Source organism: Chenopodium quinoa, unplaced genomic scaffold, assembly GCF_001683475.1.
Source record: "Chenopodium quinoa cultivar QQ74 unplaced genomic scaffold, ASM168347v1, whole genome shotgun sequence".
Classification (NCBI taxonomy): domain Eukaryota; kingdom Viridiplantae; phylum Streptophyta; class Magnoliopsida; order Caryophyllales; family Amaranthaceae; genus Chenopodium; species Chenopodium quinoa.
Window position 1 is genome coordinate 279002 of NW_018745308.1, and position 18189 is coordinate 297190.

Sequence of the window (18189 nt, forward strand, 5' to 3'; positions counted from 1 at the left end):
GCAAAAATAAGGTGAACCAAACAAGCTCTTATAGTTGCTACACTTACTTAGGGCATGTTCTCATTGATTGAACTCCGCTGAACTGAAATGAAATGAAATGAATATTTTATAAGAGAAGGAAATTAGGAGTTGAACTGAATTGAGCTGAACTCAAAATAAATGTATAAGAACAGACCCTTATTTTGGAAAATTTTAATTAGTTGCAATACTTTTCATTTTTGACATTCTTTTTTCTTTATCTCTCTCCTACCCACATTGGTCCATCTTATTTTTCTCTCTATCTCTCTCCTCTAATAAAATGTTTAGAAAACCGTGAAAATAAAAGTGTAACAACCAAAAAACCAATGGAAGTAAATAAATCAACAATTTTATACCGTCATTATTAATAGAAAATATACTTTAATAATCTCAATTTCAATTTACTTTAAATAATTTCAACTTTGGATTATTTCTGTAATAATCTCAAGTTTGATGCATGTCTTCTTGTAAAAAATCTCAAACCGGTCAATAAAAGTCAACAACCTTTTATTATAGGTAACCTAACACGTGTCAAAATGTGATTGGTATAAAGAATTAAAAAAAAAGGAAAAAAATAAAAAATTCCAAACCACCGGCCACCACCTACGGTGGCCTTTCTCCCCAACCTACCACCAAACCACCGCCTCCCAGCCCTCAGCCATTGATTTCCGCCACTAAACCACCCTTAACACTAGAAATCGGCTCCCACTTCCCAACTCTACCTCGGAAACCGTCACTGCCCTTCACATCGCCACCACCAAATTAATTATTCCCCCCCCCCCTTACCTAACCTCCCCAAGTATCGCAGAATCCCACACAGATTCCTTCACTAGCGCGCCCTCCCTTCCCTACCTCAGAAACCGACCCTCCTTTCCCCACTTCTGAAATCAGTCTCAGCGACTATAGTTTTTAGGTTGGGTTGCGGCGATAGTAGGTTTCCAGCGTCAAAACTTAGTGGTGGACGGTGGAAATCGTAAATTAAGGTCGGAAATTGGGTTGTCTGGGGAGATCGATGGTGACCACCGCTGGGTGGTCATGGCAGGCTTGGGCTTTGGATTTTGATTTATTTTTTTTCCTTTTTTTTCTAAAAAAAGAAAAAAAAACTCCTTTTAAATTTTATTTAACCAATAAAGAATCGACACGAGGCAATCAAATGTTTTTACAAAAAATTTAACCCTTTCTCTAGGTTACCGGTAATTGAGATTGAAGAAAGAAAATGCAAGTTAAAGTTTAGATTGTTGTAGAATAATAGAAAGTTGGGATTATTTTTAAAACAAATCAGGCAAAGTTGGGCTTATTAAAGTGTATTTTTCTTACTAATATATGGCCTGCTTTAAAGAAAAAAAGTTACGAGGCCACGTCACCTTGGTTTTTCACTTTGAAGAACAAAATTGTATATTTCACGATGTCACATCATTAATTTTGATTAAACAATTGAAAAGATAGGGGAGAAAAAGCAAACTAGGGGGGACAAAACGTAGCATAGCCACACCAAGAATATCATTATGTAAATACGACCTAAAACTAAAGGTGAGACTTGAATCAACTAAAACTGCTAATCCACAACCGTTAAGGGCAAAATAGCCATTTTGTTATTTCTGTTATAATTAGCTCTTGCTAGAAAGTGAGTTAATTTGTTAGCTGGTCATAACCGATTAGCAATTATAAAACCCAAGATCAAAGGAGTGTTAACATCTTCCTCCATATCCATCACTACAAAGTCACAAGGCACGTAGATGTGTCCCACTTGAATTGGAACATCCTCAAGCTCTCCACAAGGTAATTTCACCGACCGATCGACCAATTGAATTGTCTTCCTTGTAGGGATCATCTCTATATTGAGTTTTTGAGCAATGAATAGAAGGGATTAAACTAACACTTGCTCCAAGATCGGCTAAGGCGCCCCTAGCTTCCATGTTCCCGATTTTTACCGGAAAAGTGAAACTTCCCGGGTCTTTTTCCTTCTTAGGCATCTTATGTTGGACAAGAGCACTCACTTGATGTGGAAGGGTGATAAGCTCATCATTGAGCTTCCTCTTATTGGTGAGAATATCCTTGAGGAACTTGGAGTAAGATGACATTTGTGTCACAACTTCAATGAAAGGGAGGTTGATGTGCAAATTCTTCATCACACTAAGGAATTTTTCAAACTTGTCATTCAACTTCCTCTCCGCAAGTTGACCGGGAAAAGAAACCGGACCATCAAGATTCCTAGCCTCACTAGGAATTGAAGTTGTCTTCTCATTGTCAAGCTTCTTCTTCTCCGAACCTCCATCTATCTCATCAACTTTTTCTTTCTCACCTCTCTTGTCCTCATTCACAATCTCTTCTCCTCCCTTCTTTTCCTCACTATCCCCCTCATTTGGACCTTCATAGGAAGTTCCCGACCTCAATGTAATTGTCTTGCATGTATTGGGTTTTGAGTTATGAGAAGGGTTAGATTGTAGTTGTCCGGGTAGAGTAGATGGTGAATTGAAAGGAGTTCTCTCGGCTAATTGCGCTAGTTGTGAATCAACCATCTTGTTGTGAGCTCTTATTTTTTGCATTTGTTGCCCAAAAGTTTGCATTTGTGAATGCATGGATTGGAGGAGTTGAGTTTGTGTTAGCTCCACTTGAGGTGCTTGTTCTTGATTTCTTTGAGGCACTTGTGTGATTGTTGTATTGGTTATTCCTTGGGTAGCTTCCTCTTGGGTTTTGGTGTTGAGATGGAGGTGAATTAAATTTTGGTATTGAGGGTTGGAATTGTAGGAAGGTTGAGCTTGTTGGTTCCATTGTTGAGGTTGAGATGCAAACCCGGGTGGTGGTTGTCTCCAAGCTACTCCACCGCCGCTTCCTCTAAATCCATCTTGCCTTGTCTTGTATGCCGCTACATGCTCGGGGCTCAAACCTCCACAATAAGATGTATCATGGTTCGTTCCTCCACAATTTTGACAAGAGAATGAGTTAACTTGAGAGGAGCTTGCTCCACCACTTGCACTTGCATTCACACTCGTGTTCAACTTGGATAGCCCTTTTGTTAGTTGATCAATTTGGTGTTGCATTTGATCAACCTTTTCTAATTCATAAATTCCACCTCTCTTTGGTGCATTCCTTCTTCTACCCCCCAAGAGTAGTTCTTTGCTACCTCTTCGATTGTTGCTTCAACTTGATTTTGGGGGATTTTGATTAATTGTCCATCCGCCCCCGCATCCAAGTTGGCTCTTGACATGGGCTCCAATCCGTCGTAGAAAAACCGCATGAGCAAACCTTGATTGTACTCATGGTGAGGACACGCTTGCACCAACTCTTTGAACCTCTCCCAAGCTTCACCAAGACTTTCATCGGCTTCTTGCTCAAATGATGCGATATTCCTTCTCATTTCGGCGGTCTTCTCCTCGGAAATAAACCGCTTCAAGAACGCCTTGACTACCTCCCTCCATGTCGTGAGAGAGTTAGGCTTTACTTGCTTTAGCCATTTCTTTGCTCTTCTGGTGAGAGATTGCCGAAAGAGATGCATACCAATGTAGTCTTGGCTCACTTCATTGGTTTGCATCATCGCGCACAACTCAAGGAATTGGTCCAAATGTTCAATGGGGTCCTCATCACTTGCACTTTTGGAAAATTGCTCCGATTGGACCGTTTTATTATATTGGGGATGAATTGTGAAGTCAGTTTTCGTGACGGGTAGCAAAATCCCTCCCGTGAGCTCATAATCTTCTGGATTTCCGAACTCACGAAACAAAACATCATCTTCTTGTCCCGCCATTGATTCGCTTTGCGAACTTGAAGAGTAAGAATCACTCTCACTATCAACTATAGCACCAAGACCTCTTCCCTCTTCTTGATAAAGCTTACAGACTTGTCTCAAAGTTCGGTCGATCTCGTGGTCAATTTGATGTGTGGGTGGACCTTGAGACCTTCTAAGCAAGCAAACAATTAGCAATGACAAGTATGATAAAACAAACAAAACAATAAGAAAAACAAGTAAAACGACTCTAACAAAAGCAAAAGTAGACACTAAACAAGCCGCTTCCCCGGCAACGACGCCAAAATTTGATAGGGGGTTAGATAGGTCGTTAAACTACTAACCTAATCAAATTAATCATTTATATTCCTAAACCACCCTAATACAAGTATAGGGGTATGTAAAGGGTCGAACCACTAAGGAAGCTCACTCGTCCAACATCAATATCACTAATGCAAGAGTAAAAAGGGGAATGTTTTTGTTGGTTTTTGGATAAAAAAAACACTAAATCTACAAACAAGCAAAGATAATGATGATTAAAATCTAGAGAGAACGACGCTAGGGGTGCGGGGGTGTCAAACATGGTTAGAAAGAGGGGACACAATAATGGTTATCATGATGAACATGCCAAAGAACACAATGCAAGATTCTACCTAAACAATTTATTCTCATGCAATAGTCTAGGCAAATCAATGAAAAATGTCTATACTAATTAGGATCATTCTCATGCATCCTATTAGTTTCAATCAAATCAAGAGAATAAAGAAGCACAATCCATAAAACTCCACTTTAACAACTCATTCTCATGCAATCATTAAAATAGAGATGATCTTAATCTAGTTCAAATCACTTTCATGCATTAAAACTAGAAAGCATCAACAATCTAAAGCTATCAAAAATCATGACTTTCATCAATTTATGGCATGAGTTCAATCCAACCATCATCATTCATCCAATATCAACACATATTTTCCACCCCCTTCCCCTAGCTAAGAAATTAGCCTAGAGAAGGAGGATTAAACATAATATCAAAACTAGAAATAAACTCAACCAACATAAAACAAAACATGATTAAGAACAATGGAAACAATAATAACTAGATGAACTAATAAGATTAATGAAAATAAGCAACAAAAAGGCAAATAAATAAAGATAAAAGAAAGGATTAGATATTACTAAATAGAGAATTAATGAAAGATGAAAACTTGAAGTGTTGCTTGATTGAAGATTAAACTTGACCAAAGTTGAATACAATAAAGGAAACTTGAGTAATAATCCACTTTCTCTCTCTAAGATTGGGCTAAATGTTGATAAGATAAAAGATAATTACAAACTTGAATAAGGTGCTATATATATGCATCACAAAAGACGAAAATAAAACACCAAGGAGAGCCCTCTAGAAAGCAGCCGCACCATCTCTAATCTGGGTACGGAGTTGCTTAACCAAGCATCCTGCGCCCGCGGCTGAAACTAGGAGATCCCTCTCCTGCTGAGGAGAGGGCGCGGTCTGGAATAAGGGGAAAAAGGATCCTCGATACGCCGCGCCCGCGGGTCAAGGAGGAAAGACCTCTTTCAGGGTGCGGCGCGGCATCTTCCGAAAGTTTGGTAAATCTTCAACATAGAGCTCCGCGCCCGCGACGCGGCCCTTGGCTCCGTGCCCGCGGCTCTTGCATGGCCATTACACCCTCCTTGAGCATCTCATTTCCCTTCCATAGATCGACATGCATCCAAAGGTTAATCCAAAAGAGCCAACAACCTACAAAACAACAAAGAAACACTAAGAAAACCAAAGAAAAAGGGGAAAAAGGTAAGGAAACACGAGAAGGGAAAAGAGAAAGCAAAACTAATGTAAAAAGCTTAGAAAAGGCTCAAATAAGTGCAAATAAATGAGGGGAGAATCCTTAGAGAAAAAGGATAAAAGAGTGGCATAAATGCCACTCATCATAGCAAAGCTTTCTTGTGCTGTCTCTTATTATACCCCCACCCCCAGAACGTGTAGAGGTCCATTTGGCTACCTCGTCCGAATTCAGCGAGAAATTAAACCATCTACTCATGGGTGCATTTCATATGATGAAGGCTTCCCTACGAGAAATAGTTGTATGTGAAGAGCTTGTCATTCCATCCTTCATGACTCTTCATGCTTCCTCAAAGTGACCCAACAAGAATTTTTTAACGTCTACAGTACAGGAATTGCACTAGAATGACCAAAGCTACCGTATTTCTCCACCTCCATGTCCACCATATTACTATAGATTAATAAGTTGGCCAAATTTCAGGAGACATGTCGTATTTTTGTATCTTTATGTTTCGTATTACCCACTCATTGCGAAAATCTATTGCGTGTGCTGGACCACCCACCTGGCGCCACACTTCTCTCGTAGCTTTGCAATCCGGTAGCACATGAGTTGTACCTCTTTAATATTTGGGCATAGCTTGCAACAAGGATCATCCATTAAAGAGCGTTTGATGAAGTCTGCATTGCTCATAATTTTGTCATGCAAAATCATTCATAGGAACATCCGAACTCCTTGTTGTACCTTTAGCCTCCACACCAAGCTCCATGATCCATCCTCTTGCTCTTCATTGTCTTGTCTTATTAGTTGCAATGCAGATTTGATAGAAAAAGTGCCCTTATATCCACTATTTAAGTAGAGAAGGTCGCCCCTTTCTAGATTTTTAATGAAGGAGTGGGCCTCGATTCATGCAACGTTGTTTGAGGTAATAAATCCGCAAACATAGCCCACTTCTAATCTTCTTCTTCATCCTACATTTCAGCTACTACAATACCGATAGATGTAATTGCAAGTTCCCTAAGACTCTTTAAGCTTGCCCAACGGTGGTCCCAAAAAATATAAGAGCGATCGATTCATCACTTATGGTGTTCTCTGCCTTTGTTAATGATGTGAGCATTCTCCATGATCGCTTTCCACGCATTGGACATGTTAGTCTTGGTGTCAAACATATTAATATCGGATCTACCTTTGAAATATTTGCTTACAAGAATTCTTGACCACAAGACATTCGGTTGGTGAGGAATTTTCACCCCCTAATCCCACAACTCTCTTGGTTTTTGCAGGTTTTCCCAAGAGATAAGGTGAGTTATTTGCCTCTCCTGATCTTCACCCCATATCAAATGCCTTGCTTGTTCTTTGAAGACACCGTGGAGGCTTAGAAATTGAAGGGAATTAAGAGAGATATAAAATGACCAAATTCCCATTAATGAGAAAGGATAGAGGAAGAGGAAAGATATTAATTAAGGCAATTATGTAATTTATTTGTGATATAAATTTATTAATTTCCAACTATAATTTCCCATTTTCATATGCTAAATGCCCCAGGAAATGACACATCTTTATTTACTCCGTATTCCTTTACCTCATTTAAAAAAAAAAAACTAGTGTGTAACCTCGGGCTTTGCCCCGTGTAACACTTTGAATAATTTCATTTTTATTTTAGAACTTTAAAAGACATGTTAATTTTTTTTATTATGGGTATTTTATTTTTGTTTTTATTTTTTGAAACCATATTATGAGTATATTCTAATTAAAAAAAATAACTTTGGATTTTTTTATTATGTTTATTCTATATTATAATACTTATATGTAGTTATATATAAATTTGGATTAAAAGATCAAGAATGAATGTGAGTGTTTTTTATAATAATTATATACACTTTTGTATATTTCTTTTTCATATTTACAGTATGTGTGATAATTGGCTTGGGTGGTTGTAAAGTCAATTTTGTTATGAGTGGTTTGGGGTTCGAATCTTCGAGTCTTCATATTTTTGGCGACATGAATTGTTTGTGGATGAAGTGACATGGCGTAATATAAGAGTCTACGTGGCACATGGACGTTTTTATAAACGCCTTTTAATAGATTAGTATAGATGTGATTATAGGTTATGGTTAAAAAATCATTGAAGAGAAATTTTTCTAATAAAATCCTAATAAATATGTATACCATCAAATTATCTTTTTTTTTTGTTTTGTTTTTGTTTTTGGACACGAATAGGTTTTTTTTTTTTTTTTAGTTACTCAAACCTTAATCAAGGAGAACATCAAATATTACAATAGGTAGGATTTATTCAAGCCAAACTTTCATTTATGCATATAAGATATATCTTTATCAAGTCAAACATCAAATTTTTTCATCTTAAATAATGCTTACAATATCATAATTTTATTTAGCATTGAGCATCATCATTAATACTTTTGTATTTTATTAATAGTAAAATTTATATAAGCACTATGGAGTATGCATATGATGTAGTAATATAAATGTTTAAAAATTTTCTAGCATTTTTTTCTTTGACAGCAAGTAACCAAGAATATTATTAAGCTAAGCTAGAAATAGCTAGCAATATGTCAGAGCTAGTAACCAATAATTTTATCAAGCTAAACTAGAAATATCTAGCAAAATAGCAGTGCTAATACAAGAAGGATAGTCTTCCACCCAAACTCTCAAATCCTCATAGTTTCTACTATTTTGAGCAAGTTTGTGGGCAGCCACATTCAATTCCCACATCTGCTGACTTGCGAGTAATCAATAAAGGAGCACAAAGCAGCTAGCTTAAGGATGTCCCTAACAATGATATGACCAAAACTAGAAATTTCATGCTTTCTCTGCTTCAAATAAGTGAATTGATTGCTGCATTCCGTCTGTAGCAGATTTTTTTATGGACTTAAATTGTCAAAAAATATGTAATATGAAACATCAATGTTTGGAACAATGATGAATAAAACGCTTAGAGAATAATATTGAGACTCCAATGATTTTTTTATTTAGACTTTAAATACGAAGCGATAAAAATAAGATTTAAAGTTTTTCAATTCTACGTGAACACTACTTTCAGAAATATTTTAAAGTGAACACTATTTTAATAATTTCTTTATTTTTTAACACCAATTTAACAAATCGTTCTTTACTAAATAGTACTCCCTCCGTTTCAATTTGTTAGTCCCATATACTATTTTGGGCGTTTCAAAAAGATCTACCCATATTGAATGTATTCTACTTTTAACTTAGTTTTTATTTCCTATTTTATACATATTAAATTATGATTGAATTAATGATTGTGCATTGATGACATGAGTCTAAGTAAAGAAATTATTCCCTTAAATTATGCAATTATACTTGACGGTTTTCTAAAAAAAACAAAAAAAGTTTAAATAAGGCAAAACTATTTATGAATTGTTTTTTACTTTAATGTTAGATTCCAAATATTCTTCTTTTTCTTATTTTATGTGATAGATTCCACGTGGGACTATCATATTGAAACGGAGGGAGTATTCTGATTAAAGATGAGGTGAGTCGAATTTTAATAAACGGGGGGAAACTTGTCAATCCTAATACGGATTAGAAAAGTTTCGTGCTTCTCTTGCCTAATCATTTCTCCTAGCAACCCCCTCGAAGAAATCGTGTACTTCCCACCAAACTACATTCAGAAAGCAAATTACCTGCCCTAAAACAGTCGAGCAAAAACCCTAATTTTTTTTTCCTTCCAAGAAATTCAATGTCTGCAATCCATCAAATCTTCACAAATCTAAGCTCAAAGCAAAATTAAACTCTTAATTTCCCCAATTTCCCCCCCCCCCAATTTCGTAGATATGGAGGTTTTGAAGGATTATCCTTCAGAAATTGATATTGGGTCTTCCATGGAGTCGGTTCAGAAGGGAATGGAATTACAGAAGCAGCTTTTTCATACCCAGATCGATCAACTTCGCAACGTCGTCGTCACTCAATGCAAACTCACTGGTGTTAACCCTCTTTCTCAAGAAATGGTTCTTTCTCTCTCCTCTCTCTCTCTTTTTTTTTTTTTTTGGGGGGGGGGGGAATGTATGAACCCTAGGATTTGAATCAAATGCGTTCATTTTCTTTTCATTGCTTAGCATATTTTTTTTGATGATTTTATTTTGTGTGTGTGAGTGCAGGCAGCTGGGGCTCTATCTATAAATATTGGTAAGATTTATGACCTTTTCTTAGTTTATTGTTAATATTGATTAATTTTCATGTGATTGATCTTTATTCGTAATTGTATCATTCGAACATTTGTTGAATGTGTGTATTTGTTTGAGTTATTGTTTGTTGGAAGAGTAATTTGTAAAGCATTTCAATCTGTGATCACTGGACCGTGTTATCTTGTAATGGTGTATGAAGTTATACTGATTGTACATTGTTAATGTGAAATTTGAAACCTTGTTGCAGGAAAAAGGCCTCGAGATTTGTTAAATCCGAAGGCTTTGCAATATATGCAAGCAGTTTTTTCGATGAAAGATGCTATCAGTAAAAAGGAATCTCGGGAGATTGGTGCTCTTTTTGGACTAACAGTCACACAGGTATCGTGTAATGGGATTTATATTAGCACTGAGTAAGCTGCATTTCTTGAGACAGAACGATTTGTACTTTGAAGTGGATTGTGATCGGTGTTATTTATTGTAATAATAGGCGAGGGAGTATTTTGCTAGTCAGCGGTCTAGAGTGAGGAAATTGGTACGGTTATCTAGAGAAAGAGCGATTAGGGCGAATGGTAACAAGGAACTACAAGATATTATATCTGCTGATTCTGACCTTATGCTGCCCATAGATACTACTCCGCTGAGCTCCATTGGTCCTGATGTTGAGGAAGCACCTTCTTGTTCAAATCAGGATGAAGGTTTGCCAGGATTAGGCGAGTCTGAAAAAGATTTTGTTGAAAATATTTTCAGCTCTATGTGTAAAGAAGAAACCTTTTCTGGTCAGGTGAAATTGATGGATTGGATCTTGCAGATAGAAAATCCTACAATCTTGTGCTGGTAATTGCTTATCAACCATCAGCTACATAGGACTTTTGTGTTTGAATTTATCATAGTTCTGTTGTGACTAAGCTGCTCTTTGTATGGCTGTAGGTTTTTGACGAAAGGTGGTGTCATGATTCTAGCTACTTGGTTGAGTCAAGCTGCTACGGAAGAGCAAACGAGTGTTATTTCTGCTGTTCTCAAGGTTTAATTTTATGTTGTTACAGACCTCTCTGGTTTCTTGTTAGAGGTTAAACTAATGTGCTTATGTGCTTATGTAGGTTCTTTGTCATTTGCCCTTGAATAAAGCTCTCCCTGCTCACATGTCAGCAATACTCCAAGGTGTCAACAAATTACGTTTCTACCGAGTGCCAGGTTTGTGCTTCTCTTCCTGTTGATTCCCTGCTGATGCTGCTTTTATATATTCCTGCAAAAAGGCATTACAGTGTGTATGAATGGAAGCATAATTAGTACCATCATCAAGTTGTTATGTTAACATGGTGCCTATTATGTTTATTTTTGTGGGTGTGTGTGTTTAACGATGATGGTTTTCCATGTATGTGCTGAATTTCCAATACTCTAGCATTGAGCAGTTTTTGTTGCTCAGAATCTGGTACCAAGATTGGGTGTTGGGGTTCTGGGTATTAATTTTTTCTTATTGGGATGTGTAATGAAGTAATGAGTAATGACAAGGTTACATGCACACCTAGTATAACTGGAATATTACTTTTCTTACAATTTGATTGATTTAACTATTTTATATAATTACAGAAGTCTTTTTCAATTGAATTTTTTTTGTTCGGTGGATTAATGGGAGTGAGATTATACGTTATTTTTTACAAGTGTATATGTATCATTTTTTCGTGTCTTAACTTTTGTTTTTTTTGTAACTTTTGTAGAATTCTGCTTTGATATTTTTCTTGTATGCTTTAAATTTATTTTGCACTGCTTCCTGTTCTTTTCAATTCATATTAATCTGATTAGAAGATCAGATATATCAAACAGGGCAAGAGTTCTCCTGTCAAAGTGGAGCAAAATGTTTGTCAAAAGCCAAGCTTTAAAGAAATCTAATGGCATTAGAGCTGCCACTGAGCAAGATACAGACCTGACTCAAAGGTATGCTTCCTGCATCAGCTTAAAAAATATCACCTGTTTTATATTGCTTTTTACTTTTCTATAACGTGGAATATGAATTATGTTTAGGTTTGGTGAACTAGTTGGAGATTATTCATGGCAGTCTTCTGTTGATGCTTCTGTGAGTATAATGTAATAAGAATTGTTGCTTGTTCAAAGGTTGTTCATGTACTTTTATGACATGTTTATTGCTTATTTCTGTTTGAACAGGATGACATGTTAGTTACCTCATATCTGGGTCCAGATGATACCAGGTAATTAAATTGTGCATTTAACTAACTTCCTCTTGAGTCTTGATTAGCCCAATGTTTCTACTTTATTTTACAAAGATTGACTGGACTGACATATGATGTTTTTTTAGGAAAGTGGAATCTATTGAAGCAATGAAGCTGCTCACAGCATCTTCGGATGAATCTAATAAGAAGCTCATGCTGGGGACATCAACTGCTCGTATCCTTTTTATTATTGTATTTTATTTTTATTTTTGTAACAATTATATTCTAGCATTCTTTCGAAACATTGTTATAAGAGAGCTATGTGATGTAGGGTTGACACTCTTGACAGTAAGAATCCTGTCATGATTAAGCTCAAGAACAGTTTCTAGTATCGTGAGTAGCAAGTCCAGTTCAGCATATGCTATTTAGATGATCTACACATTCCTTAGCTATTTTTCAGATATTAAAGAACGCAGAAAGGTTCAGCTTGTTGAACAACCAGGCCAAAAATCAGCCAGTAATAGTCAGCCCATTAAAGCAGTGGCTGCCAATCAAAGGCGTCCTATTACAGCTGATGAAATACAGAAGGCAAAAATGCGCGCTCAAATTATGCAGAGCAGCAAAAGGAAAACCGAAGGTCCCAAGAAACCTTCTTTACTCACTAATGATTTGCTTTCAGCATCAGAAGCTTATCTTCGTCCCAAGCTTGAAGCGCAAAAAAAAGCAAGGTTGCTTCCCCCAAAGAGTAGTATTAAACAGGCAGAATTTGTTCCTGAACAGAAGCCAGCTATTGACCAGAAAGAATCTTTGCTGGAAAAGTGCCGGAGGGTTCAAATCCCTTGGTTGGCACCCCCAGGTACAGTTTCTTCAAGTTTTGTTGTTGGATTCTTTTATTTCCTTTTCAGATCACTTCTCAAATGGCACTCATTTTTGGACAGTAACTGTTTAAGAATTTCTTCAATTAAGGATATAATATAAGGATCGTCATATTGGTTATCTGGGAAACTCTTTCAGATGAGAAACAATGGTTTTACAATTCTCTATCCCCATGATTTTATATAATCAAAGGCAAAAATGTATTTGTGATTTAGTTGTGGGTTTTCTTTAGATTTTAGTTGTAGCTCTATTTATGATGTATAGAACATGGTACAGGTATTGGAGTAGTCAGTGCAAAGAGTTATATACAAAGGCTTTTTCCCCTCAAAAATTTTAGTTCATAGAATGGTAGAATGGAAAATCATCTGAACTCCCCTCCATCTTTAATTGGTTGCAATCCTAACATTTGCCTTGCTATCCCTTTTGTGTGTGTTGCTTGTTGAAAGATGTACTATAATTGATGTAGCAAGGAATTAGTGTCTGAAATTTAACCCTGAAATTTGCTTTGACTATCAAAGAGTATTACGCCATTACCATCAATTTATCAAAATTGCCGTGTTTCTTGATATATGAATTGTAACACATGATTTGTCTTTAAACTATTATTTGTGGGATGACAATTGTTAAAGTAAATAATGTTGTCTTATTTAAACCCTATAAACCAAATGCATGGGTATAAATGCCCCCTGAAATGCTGGATTAAACTTTCATGGAACAAATCTATTTTTACAAGGTTCATATATGGGCTGCGTAAGTTTTGATATGTTGAGAAATAAAGCAAGTTTAATCTGAGATACAGGGGCCTACTTTCCTCCTGTATTTAATATGCAATTTTTTTCCCTTCTGAATTTAAACATAGTTCACTCATTTTTGTAGGTTGTGATTTGAAGCTAATTTGGTTTTTAAAGTATTGTGTAGGGTAAAAGGTGAGACTCAGATTTCCAATAGTGTAAGGGATCTGCGGTTGATTCCCTACAGCCTTAATAGGATTTCTAGTAGCGTAGGTAGGAATTAAGATTTGATGAGATAAATTAGACTTTAGGTAAGTGGGTTTTTATTTATTTATTTTTTATTTTTACATTCAGTGAAGATTATTAACAATTGTTAATAAAGTAGCATTTAAAAGTTACAAGCGATTTCTTCTTCTTCTTCTTCAAAAAAAGTTTCAATCGATAGTGGTGATCAAATTTACTATAGGATATATGGGAGTGTATACACATTACATGAATGCATAAACTCGTGTATGTTGTATGAAGTATTAATGATTGGTTCAGTTGGTGTGTTAGCTGAGTGTTGTGACCTAATCATGGAACTATCAACAGTTTGAATGTTGTTTTTGCTGATTATTCAAGTGAAGCGACTCAATTGCTCTCTCTATAAAGATAGGCTGAACAAATTGTATTTTATTATGGTGTGAGTCATTTCATTATTGCTCGTATTTCCCCTTTATCCTCCTAGTAGAGCAGTGATCATAAAAAGGCAACAGATGGGAACTTGTGATCTCATTAACAGTTTCGTGCCATTTATATTAAAGATTCAAACTTCCTTTACAGCAGCCACCTTGTATTTGCAGGCAATATTTCCAATAACTTTCTTATTGTCTGAATTTTTCTTGTTGATGGAACAATGATAAGATGCTCCTGATGCGTGCCTTTTGGCTTTGGAGCCGAATTTGTGGTTATAGCCTAGTGTTACTGTTATACTGTTATTTGACAGACAAATGAAGACTGGTGACTGAACTTACACTTGGTCTTTTGAGGCATTGTCATGTAAATATTTGGAAGGCGACTTTTGGTGGTCAAATTTTATCTATTATCAGTAAGGTTGTCACAAAGGAATGATGACTAGTAGATTTGACAGTCAGTTTTTACCAAAAGAATCTCGTATAATTTGCATTGATGACAATAACAATGGCAATGCTGTGCACACAGTATGTAGCCTGGAACTGAGTTAGCACTCCAAGCTATCAAATGAGATATATTCCCTGAGAAAAATCGTATACAGAGTTGCATTGATCAAAGCTTTTGCATGAAGTTTATATCTACAATCTTAAAAAAATATAAAAAATAATAACAAAAAAAAAAAAAACTAAAAAATTATGTCAACTGTATCAAAATAATGGAGGAAAGAAGATTGGGGAGATTGCAAATAGGTAAAATAAAATTATAAGAATAATCAAACGTTACTAAAAAGTTTATCCTTTTCAAAATGTCCAAACAAGTCAACTATTATTTCAGACGTTCAGTTTTATTTGGTCAGTGACACTGACAACGTAATTTTCTTTCCTGTTTGGTTATGCTGCAACGATCAGTTCCTCTTGGGATATATGATGATTTGCGGAATTGTTTTGGAAATCAGCTTTTTTGATTGATTCTTGCTTTACATAGTCGGACTGTATGCAGCTTATTTTTTTTTTTTCTGTATGGATTGTTTATGCCTACCGAGTGAACTCATGGTGACAGTGATGCTCTGTTGTTTTATCCGGTCCTGCAGAAGTTCATCTCGTGGCAGAAATTGGCAATGGAGAAAACAGCAAAGAAATGGAGGTTCAGAGGAATCGAATCCACCGGGAAAAGGAAACCACATATCGAACGCTTCAAGATGTCCCACCAAACCCAAAGGAGCCATGGGATGTTGAGATGGACTATGATGATACCTTAACCCCAGAAATACCCATTGATCAATTGCCTGATGCTGAAGGTGCAGATACAGCAGTTACTTCAGTTGAAAGTCAAAATCCCACAGTTGCTCCAGTTGATCCCGCCACCTCCTCACAGGCTGAGCCTGATCTTGAGCTCCTAGCAGTTCTGCTTAAAAACCCAGAATTAGTTTTTGCCTTGACTTCTGGTCAAGCAAGCGGGCTGTCAAGTGAGGATACTGTGAAACTCCTTGACTTGCTTAAGTCGAATGGAGGGGCAGCATTGTTAAATGGGCAAGCTTCTGAGAAGCCTGAGGAAGTGAAAGTTGAAGTTTCTCTTCCTTCGCCAACTCCTACTCCTACCAGGAATGTTGAAGTCTCTCTTCCATCTCCAACCCCACCTAGCAGATTTGAAGTTTCTCTTCCCTCCCCGACGCCTTCCACCAATCTTGGTCCGGTGCGTGACAATTGTATTCATATCACTATACTCTCACCTCTCTATCTTGAAATGGATTTTGACAATTTAATAATTAACTTGTTCTTGGCGTCATTCCACCTCAAAATGTCTTTTTCATCTTATTACAAACAATCTAATTTATATGCCTTCACCTATATCTTTTAGTGTTTACCACGCTCATCCAATATTTTTATTTCTCAAATATATATAGATAAAAAAACTGTTTTTTTTCTTCTTCCCTTCTTTAAATTATTGATATCAATTAATTTTCCAGGGCAAGATCTGCTTATTTACACATATTTTTCCTTATATAAGATCCTACATGTTATTAAGGGATAAAACTAATGGAGTTGGCAAATTCTCAAAGTCTAGCTGTCCTATCTGCCCAAAAAATATTAAATCTGTCAACTAAAATGCGATTAGTTAACAGAAATTTTGATATTAACATCTGCACAGTATGAAATTTCATTAAATGTGAATGATTCTTCCCAAATTTGCCTAATATTCTTGATTAAGTTTCAATACATTACTTGCATAAATTCCTGAGAGTGATATATACTAAGATTATATGTTTTACGTATATTTGCAGAGTGGATGGACTACAACAGAGGCTGCAAAGAATCCGTTTTCCCGACGTGCTATGGAAATTCAGGATACTATGGCAGTCTTCCCAGTAGCAGCTGCTGTTGTTACTTTGGATAGGCCTCAGAATAACTGCGGCTTGCAGCCCCAGTTTCCGTCCGCAGCATCTGCTGTAATCACATCATTACCTCAGCACCATCCTTCTCAAACTCTCATACCTGAGTATCAACCGACATATTTCCCCCCTGCCCCGAATCAAAACCCACCAATGCCTTCATATTCCCGGCCATCACCTGCACTTTCACAGTCACAAATGCATGCACACGCACATGCACATTCACATCCACATCATCTAACAGAGCAGTATCTGATTTCTGAAGGTAGTAACAAGGGAGTGGTAAAAGCTAGGCATGGTTTGTCCCACACGCCTTTCTCTAATCATGTAAGTCAAAATGTATATAATCCGACTATGGCGGGCAGCCAACCAGGCCCCCCACGGGAGAGGAATGATTACCACATGGGTGGTCATAAAGGATATGAATCATGGAGTCCAGAGAATAGCCCTGGCCCAGTAAGGTACCCACCCGAGCATCATCATGGCCATGGGTGGAGTTACCCTGAGCAAAGGGAAAGAGGATATGGACCTCCTGATAGGCTTAGTAGGAACCGAAATTGGCGTGGTGGTGGTAGTGTTAATCGGCGTTGGAATAGTGGTGACCGGAGGCGATAACGACTTTGTATTGGCTTGTATGGCTTTGTTGTTCTGTGCATAGGTTGGCTATTCTTGTTATACCAAAGGTACCCGGAAAAGTTCGGATGAGAGCAGATTTTGTTTGACAGTTTAGAGTCATGGACCTTCGACCACGGATCCGAAACACATTTCTAATATGGCAATTCCATTTGATTAGGAATTCTTGAGACTTTTAATACAACCCGTTTCATATTCTTGTAGAGTAAGTGTTCTATTCGACATTTTTACGTGAAAAGACTGCTGAATTTTGTGTAATGAAATAATCAACTAAAAACAGTACATGAAAATAAGGGGAAAAAAAAAAGTAAAAGTGATACAAACTGACAAAAGCCCAATATTTGTTTGATATTAAACGAGGAAACAAAAAAGACTTGGACTTTCGTATCAAATTGCCTTTTATTGATTATCTTGAGAACTATGACTAATTTGAGCTTCTGGGCTTATATTTCTAAAATCGTTCCAAATTTTATTTACACATGGTTATAAAGTGCAATCAAGAGATGATTTTTTTTTTTTTTTTTAGCGAAAATACAAGTTTATCGCCTTAATAAACATATCAAGTAGCAATTGGGAAATTATCTATTGCTATTGAATCGGGCATTACTAAGCTAATTTTTAAACATAAGCTAATTGTTTTAATCGCATTACTAAGCTAATTCTAGAGTCCGACTGTTTGAAGCTCATTCATCACTTGAAGTCCAGGAAGGTTGAAAACTCTGATTTTGGCCGTGTTGTTACTGATATTCTGGTTTTGTCTTCGAGGTGTAATTCGATTAGTTTCGCCCATATTGGTAGGATTGGCAATGGAGTTGCTCATAGACCTGCTTTTGTTAGTAGGAGCTTAGATGAGATGAGAGTGTGGATTGAGGAAGTCCTGACGTGTGTGTCGGATTCCGTTGTTTTTGACTCTTTGAATGATTAAAGTTGATCCGTGTTTTCCCGTAAAAAAAAAAAATTGGGAAATTAAGTTAGTGATATATGTGCAACAACAATATAAACCAATTTCTTCACAATTAATG

The 18189-nt window shown here is 36.6% G+C and overlaps 2 protein-coding genes across 2 annotated transcripts; one reads left to right on the top strand and one right to left on the bottom strand.

Annotated features, from left to right (window-relative positions):
* Window positions 1-1663: 1663 nt before the first annotated feature.
* LOC110712291 lies at window positions 1664-3059 on the bottom strand. Its single transcript, XM_021890751.1, has 2 exons — window positions 1964-3059; window positions 1664-1851 (listed from the first exon to the last, which is right to left on the bottom strand). The coding sequence occupies exons 1-2, from the start codon at window positions 3057-3059 to the stop codon at window positions 1664-1666; spliced, it is 1284 nt and encodes a 427-aa protein (XP_021746443.1).
* Window positions 3060-9076: 6017 nt separating this feature from the next.
* LOC110712300 (homeobox protein LUMINIDEPENDENS-like) lies at window positions 9077-17559 on the top strand. Its single transcript, XM_021890758.1, has 13 exons — window positions 9077-9524; window positions 9675-9702; window positions 9949-10079; window positions 10189-10535; window positions 10629-10722; window positions 10799-10892; window positions 11510-11633; window positions 11721-11772; window positions 11862-11905; window positions 12013-12101; window positions 12327-12722; window positions 15236-15837; window positions 16427-17559. Exons 1-13 carry the CDS (start codon window positions 9351-9353, stop codon window positions 17147-17149), a joined length of 2898 nt encoding a protein of 965 aa, XP_021746450.1. The 5' UTR covers window positions 9077-9350; the 3' UTR covers window positions 17150-17559.
* Window positions 17560-18189: the final 630 nt, after the last annotated feature.

Coding starts and splice junctions, on each gene's coding strand:
- LOC110712291 (XM_021890751.1), bottom strand. CDS start 3,059: ATGCAACACCAAATTGATCAACTAACAAAAGGGCTATCCAAGTTGAAC. Junction 1,852..1,963: donor GAAGGAAAAAGACCCGGGAA/GTTTCACTTTTC, acceptor AACTCAATATAG/AGATGATCCCTACAAGGAAG.
- LOC110712300 (XM_021890758.1), top strand. CDS start 9,351: ATGGAGGTTTTGAAGGATTATCCTTCAGAAATTGATATTGGGTCTTCC. Junction 9,525..9,674: donor ACCCTCTTTCTCAAGAAATG/GTTCTTTCTCTC, acceptor GTGTGAGTGCAG/GCAGCTGGGGCTCTATCTAT. Junction 12,102..12,326: donor GCTGGGGACATCAACTGCTC/GTATCCTTTTTA, acceptor GCTATTTTTCAG/ATATTAAAGAACGCAGAAAG.